The 19,001-nt window shown below is 34.6% G+C and overlaps 3 protein-coding genes across 3 annotated transcripts in view; 2 read left to right on the top strand and 1 right to left on the bottom strand.

Moving 5' to 3' along the window:
- Positions 1 to 2,221: 2,221 nt before the first annotated feature.
- LOC115444345 (transcription factor Adf-1) lies at positions 2,222 to 3,969 on the top strand. Its single transcript, XM_030170094.2, has 2 exons — positions 2,222 to 2,397; positions 3,216 to 3,969. Exons 1-2 carry the CDS (start codon positions 2,265 to 2,267, stop codon positions 3,725 to 3,727), a joined length of 645 nt encoding a protein of 214 aa, XP_030025954.1. The 5' UTR covers positions 2,222 to 2,264; the 3' UTR covers positions 3,728 to 3,969.
- Positions 3,970 to 4,343: 374 nt separating this feature from the next.
- Positions 4,344 to 12,513, bottom strand: LOC115444337 (chromatin target of PRMT1 protein). Its single transcript, XM_030170087.2, has 5 exons — positions 12,086 to 12,513; positions 11,625 to 11,791; positions 11,196 to 11,330; positions 9,874 to 10,025; positions 4,344 to 9,086 (listed from the first exon to the last, which is right to left on the bottom strand). The coding sequence occupies exons 1-5, from the start codon at positions 12,290 to 12,292 to the stop codon at positions 8,944 to 8,946; spliced, it is 804 nt and encodes a 267-aa protein (XP_030025947.1). The 5' UTR covers positions 12,293 to 12,513; the 3' UTR covers positions 4,344 to 8,943.
- A 283-nt stretch (positions 12,514 to 12,796) lies between these two features.
- LOC115444339 overlaps positions 12,797 to 19,001 on the top strand; it is a 29,791-nt gene continuing 23,586 nt past the window's right edge. The window contains exon 1 of the mRNA XM_030170088.2: positions 12,797 to 13,173. Within this exon, the coding sequence (XP_030025948.1) occupies positions 13,022 to 13,173 (152 nt within the window). The 5' untranslated portion in view covers positions 12,797 to 13,021. The remainder of the gene's footprint in view (positions 13,174 to 19,001) is intronic.

The following is a 19,001-nucleotide window of genomic DNA, read 5'->3' on the forward strand; positions in this document are numbered from 1 at the left end:
CATGACTTTTACTTTTTCGCTTACATTATATGTCATTCTTGTTTGCTGTAACAATTAGTGAGGTAGCAACAGAAGCTTCGCACATTCGACCATATTGACTTCCATATATGCCTTATTGGTCCTCCGCGTGGGCTAAATTGTGTGTTTTAATAAGGCTTCAGTTGTTTTTATTTGGGTTTTGGACACTGCAGTCAACAACGGGGGAGCTTGTGAATGCGATACTGGAATGTCAACACCGGGGGAGCATGCGAATGGAATACTAGAATTCCCCGTGTAGCAGCTGCAGGACCCTGGAGAAAAGTTGGGAGGGGATAGCTGAACTGTGATTTATGTCTTCGATTAGATTAAGTTACCGAGGCTGGAATGCGTGATATGGCGAAAAGATTGCTCCATAATACATCACAATAAAACTCAGTAAAGTAGAAATTACTCTGACTGCCCTTTAGAAATCTAAATATATTTATATTTCAAGTAACTGAAATATTCATAAAATTTGCTTGAATTTCCCGATCTTACTACATAATCTAGCAAATAACTCATAAACCTTTTGAAATGAAATGCTAACTCTATTTTTACACTAAACAGTTTCTGAGTCGTAGTTGGATATAGACGTCCATTTCACATCGTTTACGGTAAAGAAACTGGTGCGTCCGGCTTGGAACCCGCGGCCCGGCGCCGTCGGCTCCGTTTACGGTAACTGAATCATTATTCTAATTAGCTAAATTATAGATAATGCGAGCCGTAACGGTGACATTTCGTAGTTTGGAGCTGTATATGGGACTGAGAGAGCACCGGAATTTCTGTGCATTCCAAAGTTTTTGTCATACTTATTAGATTTGTAATAGCATGACTGTTGTGTTTATATTGGATTTGAACATAAACGTTTATTTATAACGAAGTTTGGTGTTTTTGATTCTTTATTATTATAATTGTTGAATTCTAAACTAGGTGGTAGGATATATTTTATATCGGCCCGAATAGCTACCACCGTACATAAGGTGTTAAAACCCGCCATAGTGGCCCAAGTAAGTGTGTCGCATTCCGGGATCAGCCTGTGTATATCGGGCTCCAAAAGGCCGGTATAATTGTATAGCCTGCCGAGGGGTAATCATTTCTCGTCAGTCGACATTCTATTGGACCCCACTCCACTTACCATAAGGTGCAGCGGGGATAGTTTACAGAGCCCGAAAAAAAAGAAACTGAAACAGAGGTTTAAACAATTGGTAGAGCAACATTTTGATTAATTTGCAGCAAAAATGGGCAAGTCATCACGTAAAAGAGATGAGGAAAATAATCAAATTCATATTTTATTCAATTCGCTCTATCACTAACTCAGCCCGCATGGAAATCATTTGAGTACCTAAAAATCCAAGTGTACTTAAAAATATATACATCCATTAACTACAATTGGACAGTAAGAATCCCTTTATTGTGATATAAATGACTAGTATTCAGCATTGCATCGTCACAATATCGCGTCGCTACCATAAAGGTTACATTCGCTTGGCTCGTTATAAATCGAGCTGCGCATACCGCCCGTCGGTCCCGCGCCGTCGGCGGGCAGACCCCTCGCGATTATCTAGGGCTATCACTGCACTTTAATAAAAAAAAAAAATATTTCACTGCAATTTAATGAATTCGGAAAAGTTTTGATATACCTAGTACAAAAATTAAACAATACTTAAATAAATAAATAAATAAAATACTTCATTGATCATGTAGGCAAATATAGTTACGCTTATGATAAGGTACTTGAGCATATTTAATTATTACTCAAATAAAGTCGCTACCTAAAGAAATTTTATAATTGCATTTTAATATGTAAGAAGGAAGAATAAATACTGTACGATATACTTAATCCTTTATATTCAAACAATTATTATCATACTTTTGTAAGTCTATTAAACTCGACAGCATAAATATATGGGCATTTTTCCTACATATATGACTTTAAATCTTTAACTATATTTATAGCGTATATTATTTATTATCTAAAAATTAAAACCCATTTCTAAAATTATAGAAAACAAAAGATATAGGCGATGATTGACAAATTAAATAATCATTCCCTTCCCTTTTACAATTTTCTACGATTTATTTTAACAAGCTAATTCGCATAATCATAAGATGTCTTGGCACAAAATAGCAATTTAAAAAACGTGCCAACCCTACTTTTCCCGCCGGGTGGCGCTTCCCCAACCCTCCATCCGCAACGCAGTCGCTTATGCGCCATTACCAAGCAGGTACCACTTACCTCGTGAACTATGGACAAAGAAGCATTAATAGAAGAAATAAGCAAGTACCCTTTCTTATACGACATGAGCGATGTGCGGTACAGCGATACGAAGAAGAAAGACGAAGCTTGGAAACAAATAGCGTACGATATGGGAGAAAAAGGTAAATTATTTTAACTTACACGCTGTTTACATATTTTGCCTTCTGTCAATTTCCGTTGTCGAGAGTAGGTATCTTGCTATTATTCTTGGGTTCGATTTTCAAACGTCACTGAATCGTTATTTTTAAATTATCCGGCTGTTTTTAAATGTCGTAACCTAAAAATATTTAGAATGCTAAAGTAATGTTTCAGTTTCAACGTTCAATTTTATTCATTCATTTTGTCGTCTATTTGGTTGATTTTAAGATAAAAGTTAATCTACCCAATTATCTGCGAAAAATACTGAAACCGGCCAGTGTTGATCTTTATTTCTTCTCCAGGTGGCGTTAGTGGTATAAACAATAGTCATATTCCCAATTTGTTTATTTTTTTTTTTTGATAGCAACTACTATTTTAATTAAGTATTGTAATAAATTTCCTATATCATAAAGTTTACGTTTATTTTTATGAATCTAAGAAAATGAATTTTGCTGTAGATAACGTCTTGAACTCAACACTTCTTTTTGTATGAAGACAAATTTAAGTAAATCTAATTTGCTGACAATGCAAATTAGATTTTCGCAAATTAGATTCTCTAATTTGCTAATTGGCGGACGATGATGGGCTGAACACGGTTAGCTGGACTTAATTTTAATGACAAATCTATCTAAAACTCCGCAGTAGTAATTTTTGGCACATTAAAAAGTGCTTAGTCGTCCTAGACAACCGCCCTACGCGATGCCGTCTAGTTCGTCCTGTCTTCAATTGTTGGAAGAATAAAAATATCATTTACGAAATCTTCTAAGCTTGGACAAAATCTAACACTTCAATGTCCTTACAGAACAAAACTGCAGAAAAACATGGTTTAATTTACGAGAGGCACATCGCAGATCCATGAAAAAGAAGAAAACAAAAGGCAACGAAACCGTACAAAGGAAATGGATTTACGAGGACCAAATGGCCTTCCTCATACCCCATTACAAAGAACGCAAACAAACGACCACAGACAACGAAGATTATGATGTCGCCCAATTCTTATCTATGGAAGACGATTCGTTGAATCAAGCGCCGTCAGACAGCTACAGTAATCCAGATTCTATAACGTCCACTCCCAAAAAGAGGTTTAAAACTAAAACTTATAAAAGGAAGTCGGAGAAGGAAACGTCAGTAACGACTTTACTAATGGAATATTTGTTAGAAAAGAAAGAGAAAAAGGATGAGGAAGATGAGATAGACAAGTTCTTTAGCAGCATGGCGGTCACTGTTAAAAAGTTCCCGCCAATGCAACAAGTTATTGTCAAGTCTAAGATATTCAATTTTGTGTCAGAGATGGAATTGGATTTATTAAAGTAGAATAGATTTGTAAGAAGCAAGAGAAAACTAAGCAATAAATTTGACAACTAAAAAAAAAACAGCTTTAGTAGAAATATCAAGAAACCGATAGGAAATAATATTCGCTTATAGAGTTTACCTAAACAATTAAATTGCTTATTACAGACAAGAACATAAATCTAAAGGCTTTCTCACAAGACGCTGTTTAGCTTTAAACAACTATGAAATGATACAACGTATAGCAGACAAAACAGTTTCAAACTGAAGATAAGATTAAATACTTGCTTATAAGTACTATTCCAACTTGAACAAAACAATGCTCCTTGACTAGAAAATTGACAAAGCTGATAAAACGACTTTTGTATAAACCTTTCGTAATATATTCGCACATGGCACGTGCAAAATTGTTAACCATTTACAGCCGTTTTCACTAAACGATCTCAATCTTAATCTTCATTCCGATCCCAGAATGAACCAATCACAAAATAACTAAATTGTAAGCATGTTTAAAAACACTGTTCTGATTGGTCCATTTTTGAAATAGTTCGAAAAAAGGATTGTGGTCATTTATTCAAAATGGCGGTTAGTTAACACTGTGATATTATGATGTAAATGGGAAATAAATAAAACACACACATATTTTCTAGTATTTAATGAGAAACAATTTTTCACCTTATACTAAAATATTTACAATTTTGCCAACAATATGCAAACCGACTTTTTCTTTGTATGTGACAATAACCATGCAAAAACCTAGTTTTAGAAATGTAAATAAGTATCTACCCACGTCTTACTTTTTAAAAGGGCCTATTTGGAAGCGGAACACACTGTACAGACGAATATCCGCGGAATCAAAACCCAAGGGTATGCTCCTGACTTTTCTTAAATTATTTGTGTATTTTTTGTGAATTATCACTTCCTAACAGTAAAGGAAAATATCGTCAGGAAACCTGCACACTTGAGAAGTTCTCTGTAGGAGTTTTGAGGGCGTGTGAAGTCTACCAATCCGCACTAGGCCAATGTCGTAGACTAAGACCTAAACCCTCTCAGTAGTAGAGGAGACCCGTGCCTAGCAGTACAAATAATTCCTTTTAGAACACCTAGCAATTAGCTTTAGGCCCTACTAAGGCAAAAATTGTACATAGTATACTATAAAACACATAGTATAGTATACACAGACTACAGTTATCACTATTTCACGCAGAATATAATAGATACTATTATTTATATCATGAACACTTCGATGACGAAGTCGTATAGCGTACGCAGTACTAAAATCAGTCTGAGGAATCGGGCTCATTTCCCGAATCCAAGATATTTATACAATAAAGTCATATAGAGTTTTTCTGCTCAGTATCGGACTGGAGTCAGGAATTATGTCCGGTCAATGGCAATATAATCTCACCCGATTATAATAGAGACCAAACTTGAATACCCCACAGCAGAGAGGAATTTTGTACTGTGGTAATGTGCTCAAAATGTTTGATGGCTATTATACAGAACCTAACAACTACCGAAATGTGAGTTACATCTCTGCTTACACTTGAAAAGGAGAAATTATATATTAAATTAGGCCAAATACTGTACAAATTTGATATGAGAGTAGATATTTGTATACATTTCTAGTACAATACAGCGACTTATAAATATACCAGAATATGAAGTGATTTTATAGTATATTATACAGATGTCAATTCTTACAGATTAATTAATCTATGGTATGTCTATACTTGACGCGCTAAGACTTTCTGAAAGATACTGTATATTTGAGCATTATAAAACAGAACTTAAAACCTTGTCTTTTAGGTCTAAAATCAATCGATTTGCACAACTTACAACTAACATGACTTTGGAGTTAGAACAAAAAAGAACATCTTTACAGATTATTTTCAAACGTTAAACAATATTTTACTAGTAACTGTTTTGTTACATCAATTTAATTCAGAACACTGTATTAATTTACTGAACTAATCAATGGGATAAGTCCTTAATATACATATTCCTGTGTTACTAGCGATAACAAAAAATACATAAGCATCATATTTTTAGTCAATTACTTCTTCATATTTTTTATGCCAAACATTGGCTCACACAAAAGTTAATCCAATGCCATTTTTCTTTCCAAAACTATATATTTGATTAACCGTATTTTGGCAAATTACAGCTGATTCAATTTTTTTAACACATCAGCCAATTTAATATTTGACTTTAATTATTAGTCTAGGCCTGAAAAAAATCAATGTATTTAATATATAGTCAAGACTAAAGACAGCCACAAGAGAAGTGACAGCTTGCATCCAGAAATACGGTCAAAATTATACCAGAGAGCTATCTCTCGATCAATAAAAATCACCAATCAGAATAACGCCTATTTCACTAAATGATCTCAATCTTAATCGTTAATTCGATCCCAAAAAAAAAAAAATCTTAAAAAAATCTAATAATCCGGTTGATCCATTTTTGCTATAGATTAAAAAAGCGATTGGGATCTATTTTTGAACGGCGGTGAGTAAAATGTGAGCGTTGCGATCAAACTTCAAACTTTATTCTGATTCGTCCATTTAAGATAGACCCGCAGATGTGAGTTATGATAGTTTATTAACTTCTTTTTATACTGGCACGGCATAGTGACCCTGCAGCACCTCTTGTTAATGGTGTTGGGTCCCATAGAATGTCGACTGATGAGAGACGATTACCCCTCGACATTCGACACAATTACGCCGGTCTGATGGAAACGGATATACACAGGGTGATCCCGGAACGCGACACACTTACATTGGCTACTATGGCGGGTTTTAACACCTTATGTACGGTGGTCGCTATCCGGGCGGATATAAAATATATGCTACCACGAGCAAATTAACTTAGATAGGGCACAGCTATTCCACTAACTTCCAGACAAATTGGAGAGTCTTACATAATAACGATCATATCGGTTGTAAAAGTAAGTGAGCCGCCATATTTATATAATTTTTGTTTACAACTAAAATGATTTGATAAAAAACTATATTTAAGCAAAATTACAATCACATCAGAATCTTTCTTTTTCGATTTTTTTATACTGGCAACGCAATTACACTGGATGGTAAGTACAGTACACGGAAGTAAATACTAAATATACATCGAACTAAAGAACTTGCAAGCCAGCGACAAAACGTTGCATAGACTTGAGTGACAGAGACAACGCTCTACTATACGATTATCTCTTTCTAAATGCAATGTAGAATCACTTAATACCACTGTATCACTCTCTATACTTTGATGTTTAATATTTACTGCCGATTACTGTACAAAGTTATCCAAATATAATATCGACAAGACATATTGCATCCTTTGATGTTTTTCAAATTATTATCACTATTATTACAAAAACCTTTTTTAATCAAGACAATTATCATTTCAACATTCCTACGCCAATACAAATCTTCCATGAAGATTAAAAAAGTAACAACTAAAATAAAAAAAATTAACAATCGCGGAGAAAATTTTACACATTTATGTAGCTAATGATTTTTTAAACCTAACGTTTCCCCGGCTGTTACGATATAAGAGCCGATTTACACCGAGCGATCGTGTTACATAAAAAAACGTAAATTCAAAGTTCCGGATCCTTTTAAAATTAATTTGATATGAATTATGGACCTCTAAAAATTACATTTTGTCTGTTTCTACATCTGCTTCTTTGTTTACTTGCGACGAGCTTGGTTATAAAGCTATTCTGATGTAACGTCACAGAATACAGAGTTCTGAGGTACTATAGTTAAATGTTTTTATGTTGAAGACTGGTTAATGGAAGAAGATAAAGGGGATTGCCAGTTATTGATCGAGATGTTATATTATCTGTTTTTTTTTTCTCTTAGCATATTGAATTGATGTTTTCCCGAATAATGACGTACAACACGAAAATAATTCTTTTACATGTATCTGTTTGTACATAACAGCTGATTACTGATATGAGTTAAAGTCCACGAGTTTTTTATATCTGACAATTTTAGCCAAACGGATTCAACAATATTGTTTTTCTAATTTTTATCAAACGCAAACCGCCATGTGTAAATCAGCTCTTATAAATATCTAAATTACCTAAAATGTTATTTTTACAAGAAAGTTGACTTAAGAATATAGACATGTTTCTATTTAATACATAATCATTGGCTAGGTACAGATTTTTTAAGGGGCTTGGGGTTAGATGGAAATATAAAAAATGCTCACCAAAAGTCCTGCAACAGGCGAGACCTCTGTAAACCTAAGGCTTTGTCTAGCGTGGCACCAACGCACTTGCCTCTGTCCCCCCTAGCATATACATAATGAAGTAATTATAATCACTAATCGCAGAGTAAAATACTTTATGTAATGTAGTACAGAGTACATAATTATTATATGCAACTACTATTGATTTGATGTAACAGCATATAACTTGACCATTGACTGTATTAAAGTAAGACAGAATTCAGAAATGTATTAGTAGTGTTTGAGTATTTACATAGAAGTCAACAACACAGTAAGACAGGTTAATGCCATGATGTACTAATTTATTAAAAATATTTTTCTGTTATATGCTGGTAGAATGACGATGCTTGCCAAACAACAGTTATGTCGAAAACAATTGTTAAACTAAAAATAAAATAAACCACAATCAACACATTCTAGACGTAGGGAACTAATGTCATGTTACTGTGTCACTTCACTAATATTAGCACAGTTAATTGCCGCTTGGGACGAATTCTTACACACACGAGATTTCAGACGCCTAGCAAACTTGAAAACACACCTATTTCCTTTAAAAGTTGAGACCTTAACCTGAGAGAAATAAGAGAATAACACTAGTTGATATTTTCAATAAACAATCTCACTTTTTTCGATCTATCTCAAAATGGACCATTGGGAACAAAGTTTGTTTTGACATACTTACAAAAGACATTTTGATTGGTTTATTCTCAGATCGAATTTGAAATTGAGATTGGCTTTGTTTATTCAAAATGGCTGTAAATCTCCAAGTCTGAGCGACAAGTTTTAACTTGCAACAAGACTGATTGACAAGTTTTAACTTGCAACAATTCCGAGCGACAAGTTTTAACTTCACTGAAATATACATTGTGCAATCTATAATGTATAAATCTCAACTCAGCACATTTTAAACATGCACTTTTACTTTTCTTGTTTAATCTATGTAAGTAACTTGCTAGATATCCTGTACTTGATGTTAAATTCGTCTTCACAGCGACGGTAACACATGTTTATTCCAAGTCCATGGCATTCTTCATGTATGTGTCCAGCTCCTTGTCGAGCGCTGCCTTGCTGCCCGCCATGTACTGCTCCAGCTGCGCGTCTAACTCCTCTTTGGTCACTGTCTTCGTCTGCTGATTGCGGGGGACACCACCTGTCCAAATTATAAATGATGGAGATGTTGAGATTGACCAGGCAGAGTTATGCTTACAAGAGAAAATCTGGAAACCTGATAGCAAACATTTTTTGTATCACAAGGGCATACAAGAGGTTATGTTAGGAATCTTATTGCCAGGGCTGGTTCCAAGCAGCTATCTTAGTGCAACAAGATACCCTGGGGCCGGCTCCTAAGCAAAGAAGATGTGCACCGCGGATATCAGTTGGTATGCTACTGTACGGCGTCCATACTTTTAGGGGCTCGGATCAATTCTCGCTCGGATGCTAGCGTATACATTGGACCATTAGACCAGTGAAACTGATATAAATTTCCACTCAGCCCCAGTGGTAGTAGCGATAAAGCGTTTAGCCCCGCGAAAAAAAACAAAACCAGGACTATGAGAAAAAAGCAGTCATTGCAAACCATCATAAGCCACAACCTCGAAAGGTTAAAAGCATTACTGAAATATAATTAAATGAAAGGTTAAAAGTGGATGTGAGGATTCTGATCATATAAAATGAAACATACTTGTCACTTCATAGAAGCATGTTAGAAATATTTTTTTACCACAAAGGAAAACATTGTACGAAAATCTATATACCTAAGAATTCTCCACAAGAATTGCGTAGGTATGTGTAGTACGCCAACCAACACTATTTATTTACCTAGGCCCATGCACAGCAATTTGATGGTATATAATACAGGACTGGTGTTGTATTCATCACTAGCTAATTGATATATCTGCAGGTGGTTACTCTAGGTGTTCTATAGATAATGAAATTACCTGTGCCTCTGCCGCGACCCCTGCCGCCACCCCTAGCTGCTCCCCTGGCGGTGCCCCTGGCGGCCACTCGCTGCTGCCCCTGCACGCGGGGTCCACGCGTAAACACGCGCTGTGGTACGCGGGTAATGCGACCTACGCCTTGACGACCACCCCTAGAAAAATCAAAATCATATTTTAAAAAAATATTGCACATAATATTTCACACATTTTTACAATAATTTAATGGTTTAGTGACTATTACTCTTAAGAGATTTTTTCGCAATGACAAAACACTTTCAATCGAAAATACACTCACGCACACGCCATATTTACCATAAACTTGTAGTTCATGCAAAAAATAAAACTGAAATTTTTGGTGAAAATATTTGTTATTTATCAACTATTTTTGCTACAATGTTAGTTTGTCCTATTTATTAAGACTATGATGACTGTATAATTAATATTGAATTTAAGGGGACAAGGGAGCTGCCCTCCCTGCTGCTCCCTGGGGAGGCCAATGCAAATGTTTAGAAATACAGAAACAAGTGTCTCTCGGTAAACATTAGTACTATGCAATACAGGACCTGGGCAGAAAGTCATCCAGATATTCATCCTCTATCTGGAAGGTTATGCTTAAGCGGGCTAAGGCTCATATGCTCGTTTAGAGCAGGGATGTTATGGATATGAAATTTCGGATATGGATACGGATATGGATATTGGAATAAAATTATATCGGTTTCGGATACGGTTACGGATATGTAATTATTTCGGATTATCCGGTAGTTTCGGATAGTTTCGGTTACGGATATTAGATTAAAGTCAAATAAAAATATTATGTAATACAGTAGGGCGACGATTACTAACTATCGTTCGTCGTCATCGTCGGTTATTAATTATCGCTGAACTAATTGGGGGACATGTGTGTACGGAAAACCTCTGTGTTTTAATTTGAGATGAAGATTCAGTGAAGTAGTACCACCTCCTCTCCGTGAAAAGTTTTTATCACACTGTTTACATTTTGCAAAATTATTTTCAACTTGATCAAAAATTTCTTCACTTTACTAAATAAGTAACTACACCTAAACATAAAAAAAAAAAAAAAAACTATTTATATGTTATGATTAAAAATAACAAACAAACTATATAAAATTCACGTAGCGCGTGAGCGGTGAAACAAAAACCCTGTCAGAACATATTATCCGTAACTTATCCGAAACTTTTATAACGGATACGGTTACGGTTACGGATATATTTTTATTTCGGATATCCGATAGTTTCGGTTACGGTTACGGAGCTCCATGACATCCCTGGTTTAGAGCCTTCAATAATGATAAGTATGGTACCTGAACCTGCCGCGTAGTGCTCGCTGTCCACCGCCGCGGCGTCGGAACCCGCGCAGCGGCCGCCCGCCCCACGAACCCCACGAGCCGCGCGATCCCAACGATACGCCAGATAAGTTGCTGAACGACGCTGACCGACTAGAAGGAAAAATACCTTGTGAATTAAAGATTACAATACAAGTTCTGTAAGCAAAGGCAGGAATAAACATGTTATAACATGTCTTTGCACAGTTAAAATATTTAAAATTGGCAATTAGCAATGAGCTTTAACATAATATAATGTTGAGATAATCAAATGTCTGGATAATTGGTGGTGTTTCATAACCATTTTCATACTTGAGAAACCAAATAAAATGTAACATTTTTGTCATATTCAGTGGTTGGTCAACATATGTGAAGTCATATTGAACAGATTATACCATATAATCTAACCTCAAATTGCCATTGGACTGCCTCCAACCGATCCTCTGCTTGATACTGCGATCCTGGTTAATGCTGCTGAAGCTGTTACTCCGCCTCAGGCCAGGCAGACTGCTCTCACTCCCAAATCTCCGCAGGCCAGCTGTTGGGCCCATGCCGAGACGCTGTTTCACAGCTTGCTAAAATAGCACAGATTATCATCTTATTAGTCACCTTAGTGTATTTTTATTAACTAGTTATGGAAACTCAATAATATTTTAATGGCTTATGTCTCAGGGTGACAATGGCAGTGTGCAAAGTTCTCGAAAGCTCATGTGTGCTTATCAGAAGAATGATTGATTTATCTTATTGTTTACTTGTCATTTTGGCCACCCTGAGTACCCTATGGTATATATAATATCTGAAGTGTCAAATCCAAACAAATGTAAACCTTTCACTGTTCAATAGATTGAATAGAACTTCACTATACGCACCCTTCGAGCTTGCTGCTCCAATCGCTTTGCTATCTGTTCGATAATGTTTCGGTTTCTGAAGTTCAGGTTAGTGTTCATGAATGCACCGATGGGCCGGTGTTTCTGCCGCATGGCGACGCGATCGGGCGCTGCCGACGCTAATATCGAGAACCTCTCATTTAGCGACATACCTGTCCCTCGCAAACCGTGCACTCTTTCAATAACCATATTGCAAACAAACAATATCGAGGGTACCAACTACCGAAAAACACCAACTTAACCTACACTGATATAAGCTACGTAGATTTATTAGTAAACGAGAACGGCCATAGCGGCATGGAAAAAACTGCAAACGTAGAACTATTTGCAGTAATTATTGCGAATCAGCTAAATCAAGAAATTTTGGAGACGCTCGCGCGCTTGGAAATTTTACGAATGAACGAAATGAATGACAGAATCTTTTTAAAATTCGTTGAAAATTACGTTTAGTTACACGTGGACTAATATAAGTCATATACCTGAAAAAATAAATATTTATTCCTCTTGGAATTTTTTGTCACAAAATAATTATATTATTTTATTACACAGATATTTTATGTAATTAAATACAAATTATGGATAAAATCATATTTATTTTGTAAAATGACCAGACAAAAAATATACGTCAATGTAACAACTACGTAAAATGAAACTTTGTCATTTTGACATTGACCTTTTGCCTAAGAAATTCCTTCATTCAATATCATTCACTGTTTTTTAAGCAAATAGTGAATCCGCGGTGTTTTCCAATTGATTTACCATAGAAACATGAAATAAACATCGATTTTATACGACAAGATAGTATAATGGAGATTCGTGGCATGGCTGAAGGCAAGAAGAATTTAATGCGATTGAGTATTCCGTGGCGAAAAGTTTGTTTAGGCCGGTATAGGTTACATAAGGTGTTATTCATGCAACATGGTGCACCACGGGCTTATAAAAGGCCGGCAGCGCGTTCAGCGGCACACTTCGATCCAACCTACGATGTCGGAGGTTGCTAACGGGACTCCAGTAGACGAATCCTGCCTGTTGGAGATGGACGCTTGCTATGACACTTTCGATAAAGATGGGTATGTTTACAATAAAATATTCACATAAAAAGTATTTAAAACAATACAAATAAATAGGTAAAACGTTCACTTAAATTCTTAGTCATATTTGCTTATATTATTATACAGAAAAGTATATATAAAGTAGTATGCAATGAAATTAAATGAAAGTTATTTCGCGGTTTTTCGCTCGAGTTTTATGTCGCAGTAACTCGAGCCGGACTTATGATCATCCATTCACATTACAACGTATCTTTTCCGGCACTAAGTAGAATATAATTAGTTATTGTTTACTCAATACATTGTTAAAGAAAACCCATTTTCTACATATTGTCCCTGAAACTACTGTTAATATGTATAATAATTTTTATTTTAATTTTATGTTTATAGTTACTCATTATATTTTATGTGCAATTGAATTTATATATTCCTTTATTGATCTACATTCATTTACACTAATTAACATATTTATTAACCACAGTATTCTACGGCTTTAATTTAACTTGTTTTAATAATCTATATAAAGCTGAAGACTTTGTTTGTTGTTTGAACATGCTAATCCCAGGAACCACTGGTTCGAATTAAAATATTCTTTAGTGTTGGATAGCCCATTTATTGAGGAAGGCTATAGGCTATATTAAATCACGCTATGACCTCTATCAAATAAATCCAACACTACATATTGGCTCCACGGTGCACTTTAAGATACCGAATACTGATCTACTGTCAGCTTCAGAGACTACACAAGATTTCCGCTAAGGGCAGGAATTGAAATGCCTACATTTTGTGTTCCATTTGCTACAAAAATACCACAACTGAGCCCTTACTGAATGTTTATATCGAGCCTTTACCGCCGCTTTAGCGCAACCGACAAAAAACAAATTTTACAGGAGAAGGTTTTTTTTAAATATTTTAAAAAATAATTGTGCAACTAAATTGAAATTTCACATACATTAATTATTTTTATGCATTTATATATACAATTCTTTTAAAGTCAAAAATATTAAGTATTTATGCCTTTTATGGCATTTACATTAATTTTGCTGTCATAATCTAAAGTTATTTTGGCGTTTACGATAAAAATATCTGTTAATATTACCATATCCAAGAAACTATATTTGATAAATAAATAGATATTTTAGAAGGTTTTTAAATAAAATAGTCGTATTATATTTGAAAATATATTTTTTTATATTAAACATTTGGAGTAATGAGATCAATCAACATAATTAAAATTAAAATAGAATAATTGAAATGAAATAAAGTTTGTCTTTTGGAAAGAATCTTCTTCGTCCGCTTTAACTTAAGTTAAAGCGGACGAAGAAGTTCTTTTTAAGTTATTGTTCCATCATGGTTTTTTAACAAATCGTTATAATTAAATAATTAATATATTAAACGTGAGATCAATCAGACTATGTACTAGAACTTATGTAAAATGAAGTAAAATATATTTAATTCTCCCCATCCTCATCTTCATCCGTTTCAGCTAAAGCATCACGTATGGTTCCATCATGCCTCATACTTGAATATTCTTGATGGTATCTGTTTGGTATTACGTTTTTGTTGCATAGCTCCTGTAAATCTTTGTATTTAGCTTCTGAAATTTTGAGCTCTTCGACGTACAAAGGTGCAGGTCCTTTTTGGACGATAGCACTGTTTGCTCTCGATCTGATGATGAAATCCATATTAATTTCGTAATTTTCACTGTCTTCGAAAAATCCATATTGAAATTTAACAATAGGAATATTTTTATGAAATTGCACCACTCTTAATGAATTAAAATTAATTTTAAATTTAGCTGGCAATAAAGCTTGTGAAAAGTTCTTCCAATCCATAAAGTCTCCATACTTTAAAACATCTACTATGTAGCTTTTAGGATTATGCCTAGCATTAGTAATTATAGTTGGCCACTCAGAAGGAGCCCATACTGTTTTATTACGAACAAAACTTTCAATTGTGCTATGAATAGAATCAACAGGCATCATAGTGTGTCCAGGTAAAAGATAAGTTATCTTTATTTGTGTGATTGTTATTGCAGATTTCAAGAAATGAATTAACATGGATATCATTGCACGGTTCCTGTTTTGCCCGGCACAGCTATCAGAATATAGATTAACCACAGTATGGGTACTTTTGTGGTCTAACATATTCAAATACTTATAAAGAACTGTAACTATTTCATTACAGCCCCTTTTTCCTTGGCATTCACCCCACACGTAACAATATCCATCCCTTGTGCCACTTTCGTATATACTTTCATTATAGTACGCATATTTTCTCGAGTAATATAAGGTCACACTTTTACCATGAGGAGTATTGAGGACTTTTTGTAAATCAAAGCTCACGCATAAGGAATTAGAATCAGCTACTTTGCTCATTTTTTGGTCTTCTAAAAACAGTTGCTTACATTTTTCTTTATCCAGAATGTGATTTTTATATTCAGTGGTTTGTTCAAAAGTTATTCTGTTCTCAGGTGATAAGTTTTTGCACTTATCACAAAAAGCACATTTGTCTTTTTTAGGCAGATGGAATCCGATATTAAAATCTGTTTTAAATATATTACGGAATACTCTTTTTGATAGTATTGTTGATTCTAGATTATTTCCTTTCAAGTGATCAACATACTGTAAATACAAAAACGGAATGTTCTGAAATTCTTGAGGTAAATATACTTTGGTGCTTTTATTGCGACAATAGTGAGATGGAACAGCAGACAACATCTCAATGAATGATTTTAACTGTGCGACTTCAACTTCATCTGACTTATTATAAGGACGACGAGTTCTTCTGCCATCTCGAGTCGTATTCAGAATTTTACTAGCATTTTCGATGGTATATCTCAAAGACATTTGGGATATGTTTAGGGTTTTAAGTAAAAATTGTTGACAAACTTTAATATTCCTTCCATTGTAGTTTATGAAATAATCGTATGATATTTTGCGAACATTACTACTAGCTCTTTTTCTGCCAATCGGTTTTTCTATAGCACATGAAAGCAGGAAATCTTTTTGTCTTTTATCACAACCTAACCCCCAGTAGTTTTCAAAAATATTCTGCCGATCATCTTCAGTAAATTTATTTGCACATGAATTACCACATCTTTTATTTATACAGGGGTTTGGTTGCACAGATTTCCCTACAGCAGCTTTACGATTTTTTTTTGCTAAAAGCCGTTTAGGTAAAGGTTTTTTTGTCCTGTATCCTCTTTTACCAACACTGGTTTCTTCTTCTATTGTTTGAGCAGACTCACCTTCATCTGAATCACTGGACGATGACGCTGGCTTCCATGAATCTTCACTATCAACATAGGAAATGTTGTCGTGGGTCTCCAAAGAGTTTCTGGACATGTATTTTTCTTGTTGGTCAAACAATGAACTGGTGCTCGGCTGTATTAATTGATTTATAATAGCTGGCATAGTAGAATCCCCGAAAGTAGTATGGTCATAAGTTGTTAACTCTACTTGTAATTTTTTGTTTTGGTAATCTAAATCCATTATAGTGTAAGTATTGTCAGATTCAGAATCACTGTATTCAACAAGTTTAGTTACAGGTGGTGGTGTTAATAATGTGTTGGTATTTAGCTCAGAGTTTAAATCGGTATCACAAATATAATTAATCAAAGAAGGTGATGTTGTATCAGTTAATATTGGATCCATGTCAATATTATCATTGGTGCTGGCTGTTAATATGAATGGATCTAGAACTAAGGCCTCTGTATCTTGCTGTATATTCTGGGAAAAAGCAGGTCCAGGATTATCTTCTTCTGGTATGTGGGGTGGTGATATCAACTGCATAATTTTCTTCATTCGTGACTGTAATAAACAAATAATAACTTAAAAAAATCAAATAATATAAATAAAACGTTACTGGACAGACGGACGTAGGTTGCGACTTTTTTTATACTGGTATGTAAAGTTATATTATAGATACTGAAAACTCCTTTACGATCTGTAAGAGGTGGATTCTTAATGTTCAAGCAGCTTTTGTTGTACAAGTTTTGGCTGGGATATTTTTTTTTTGTTTTTCATACTAAACTTGCAAAATTCAATAGCCCGGTTTACTCGGACCGAGCATGGCGCGCAAGCCAGGGGATTACCGGCGTAGACAGAGGGTTTGACAACGAAGATATCGTAAAACGTCGGTAAGAGGCCTGGCTCGCGAGCCATGCTCGGCCGGTATGGACGCATCCAATCAGCTGTTTCTTACAAAGTTAATCAATCCAAAAGTTGTAAAAGAAAAGTTGCTCAGTTCCTTTCCAAGAACCCACCTTGAGAGATGGCTAAGGATGTTTCTATAATCGTGTCTTTGTTTCTGTAATTGAAATTTAATTAAAATAGATAATGTACGATAATGTTATAAGTTACTTAATTGTGTTTAGCAACACTAATTACGCTCACCAACAGTTTTAATAGGAATAATATTACAATAAACGAAATCGTATTGGTATTTAATTTTTGACGAATTCAATTACCAAAATTAAAACACAATACATACCTTAGCTGCTGGAGTCGACATTGTAGTTTTATAAGAACATTTAAGTACTATCTGTAACTTATAATTCAATCAGAACGATGTTTGTCACATCAAAACCTTCGCCGAAATAAACAGGTCACGACAGGTTTGTTTATAGTAAACGCCTCAAAGTCCATCACCTATGTCGGTTGCGATAACATGTAGGGTTGCTTGCGCTACAAATAATTGATCGCAAGGCACTTACGATATAATTGCTTCTTGTCGCCTACGTTATGGCTTTAAAAATTGATGTATTCACGATAATTTTAGCACTTGCTATAACTTTATAACGGATTTTTTTTGGAGGGAAACGACCAAAGGGTTGGGTCCGCTGTGGCTTAAAATACTACTTCCCATAAAAAACGCATTTTCGGCAAAAGTGTCGCTTACGATAATTTGGCGGTAATGGCTCGATATATTTATTTTATTTCACATTAACTAACATACTATATAAAGATAGTCTTAAATATTATTTGGCAGTGTACCCACATTCAAATATCAAAGTGATGCAGATATAAAAAATAGCATGCTATAAAATGTTTGTGTATCTCATTCTATGAACTCATGTGACGAGTCACCCAAAATCACTAGTCAGTGCATGATTCAGTGTTAGTTAATCTGTTGTTAGTTTTATTAACATGATAGTTCAAAATCAATGTTGTTCTGCTATCCCCTTATCAGTATAGAGATCTTTTTTTTTTTTTTTTTAAAAAAAGAAATGAACTCACTTAAGTGGCTATAAAATTTATATCATTATTTAATTGTTCTGATTCAGAAATATTTTAAATTTCAATTGCTTCATAAACCATTATTTGAGTTGTATCAAAGAAATTCCAGTTTTGATGCACATCTTTAAACTATAAAATCAATGGCTCCTAAGTAAACTATTGTATCTAGAAAAATAGCAATATTCACTTTTTAGCGTTTCATTACCTAGGTACTATTTATTACCAAACCCATTTATTCCAAAAGTTAATAACCGAAAAAAACTTCTTTAAAAATCATTTACTAACTTGATTAATGGGTTTGATTTACAGTACCTAGATAAAGAAACGTTAAAAAAAATGTGAATATCGATCGATTTTTTCAGATACGATAGAAACCATCGAAATATAATCACAAGTTAAAATAAGCTAAATGCATAAATCGAAAACATGATCGGTCATTTTATTTTAAAAGTATTACTCTGTACAGAACGTTTAAGCGACTTGCGAGAACTCTGTCACTTAGTATATACATCTTGAAGAGACGAAACCTAAGTTAATCAGTTTGGCTGCCTCGATGGCGTAGTTGTAATTGTACATGGTACAAGTACGGCAACCGCGCTGAGGTCCTGG

Source organism: Manduca sexta, chromosome 6 (assembly GCF_014839805.1).
Source record: "Manduca sexta isolate Smith_Timp_Sample1 chromosome 6, JHU_Msex_v1.0, whole genome shotgun sequence".
Lineage (NCBI taxonomy): Eukaryota > Metazoa > Arthropoda > Insecta > Lepidoptera > Sphingidae > Manduca > Manduca sexta.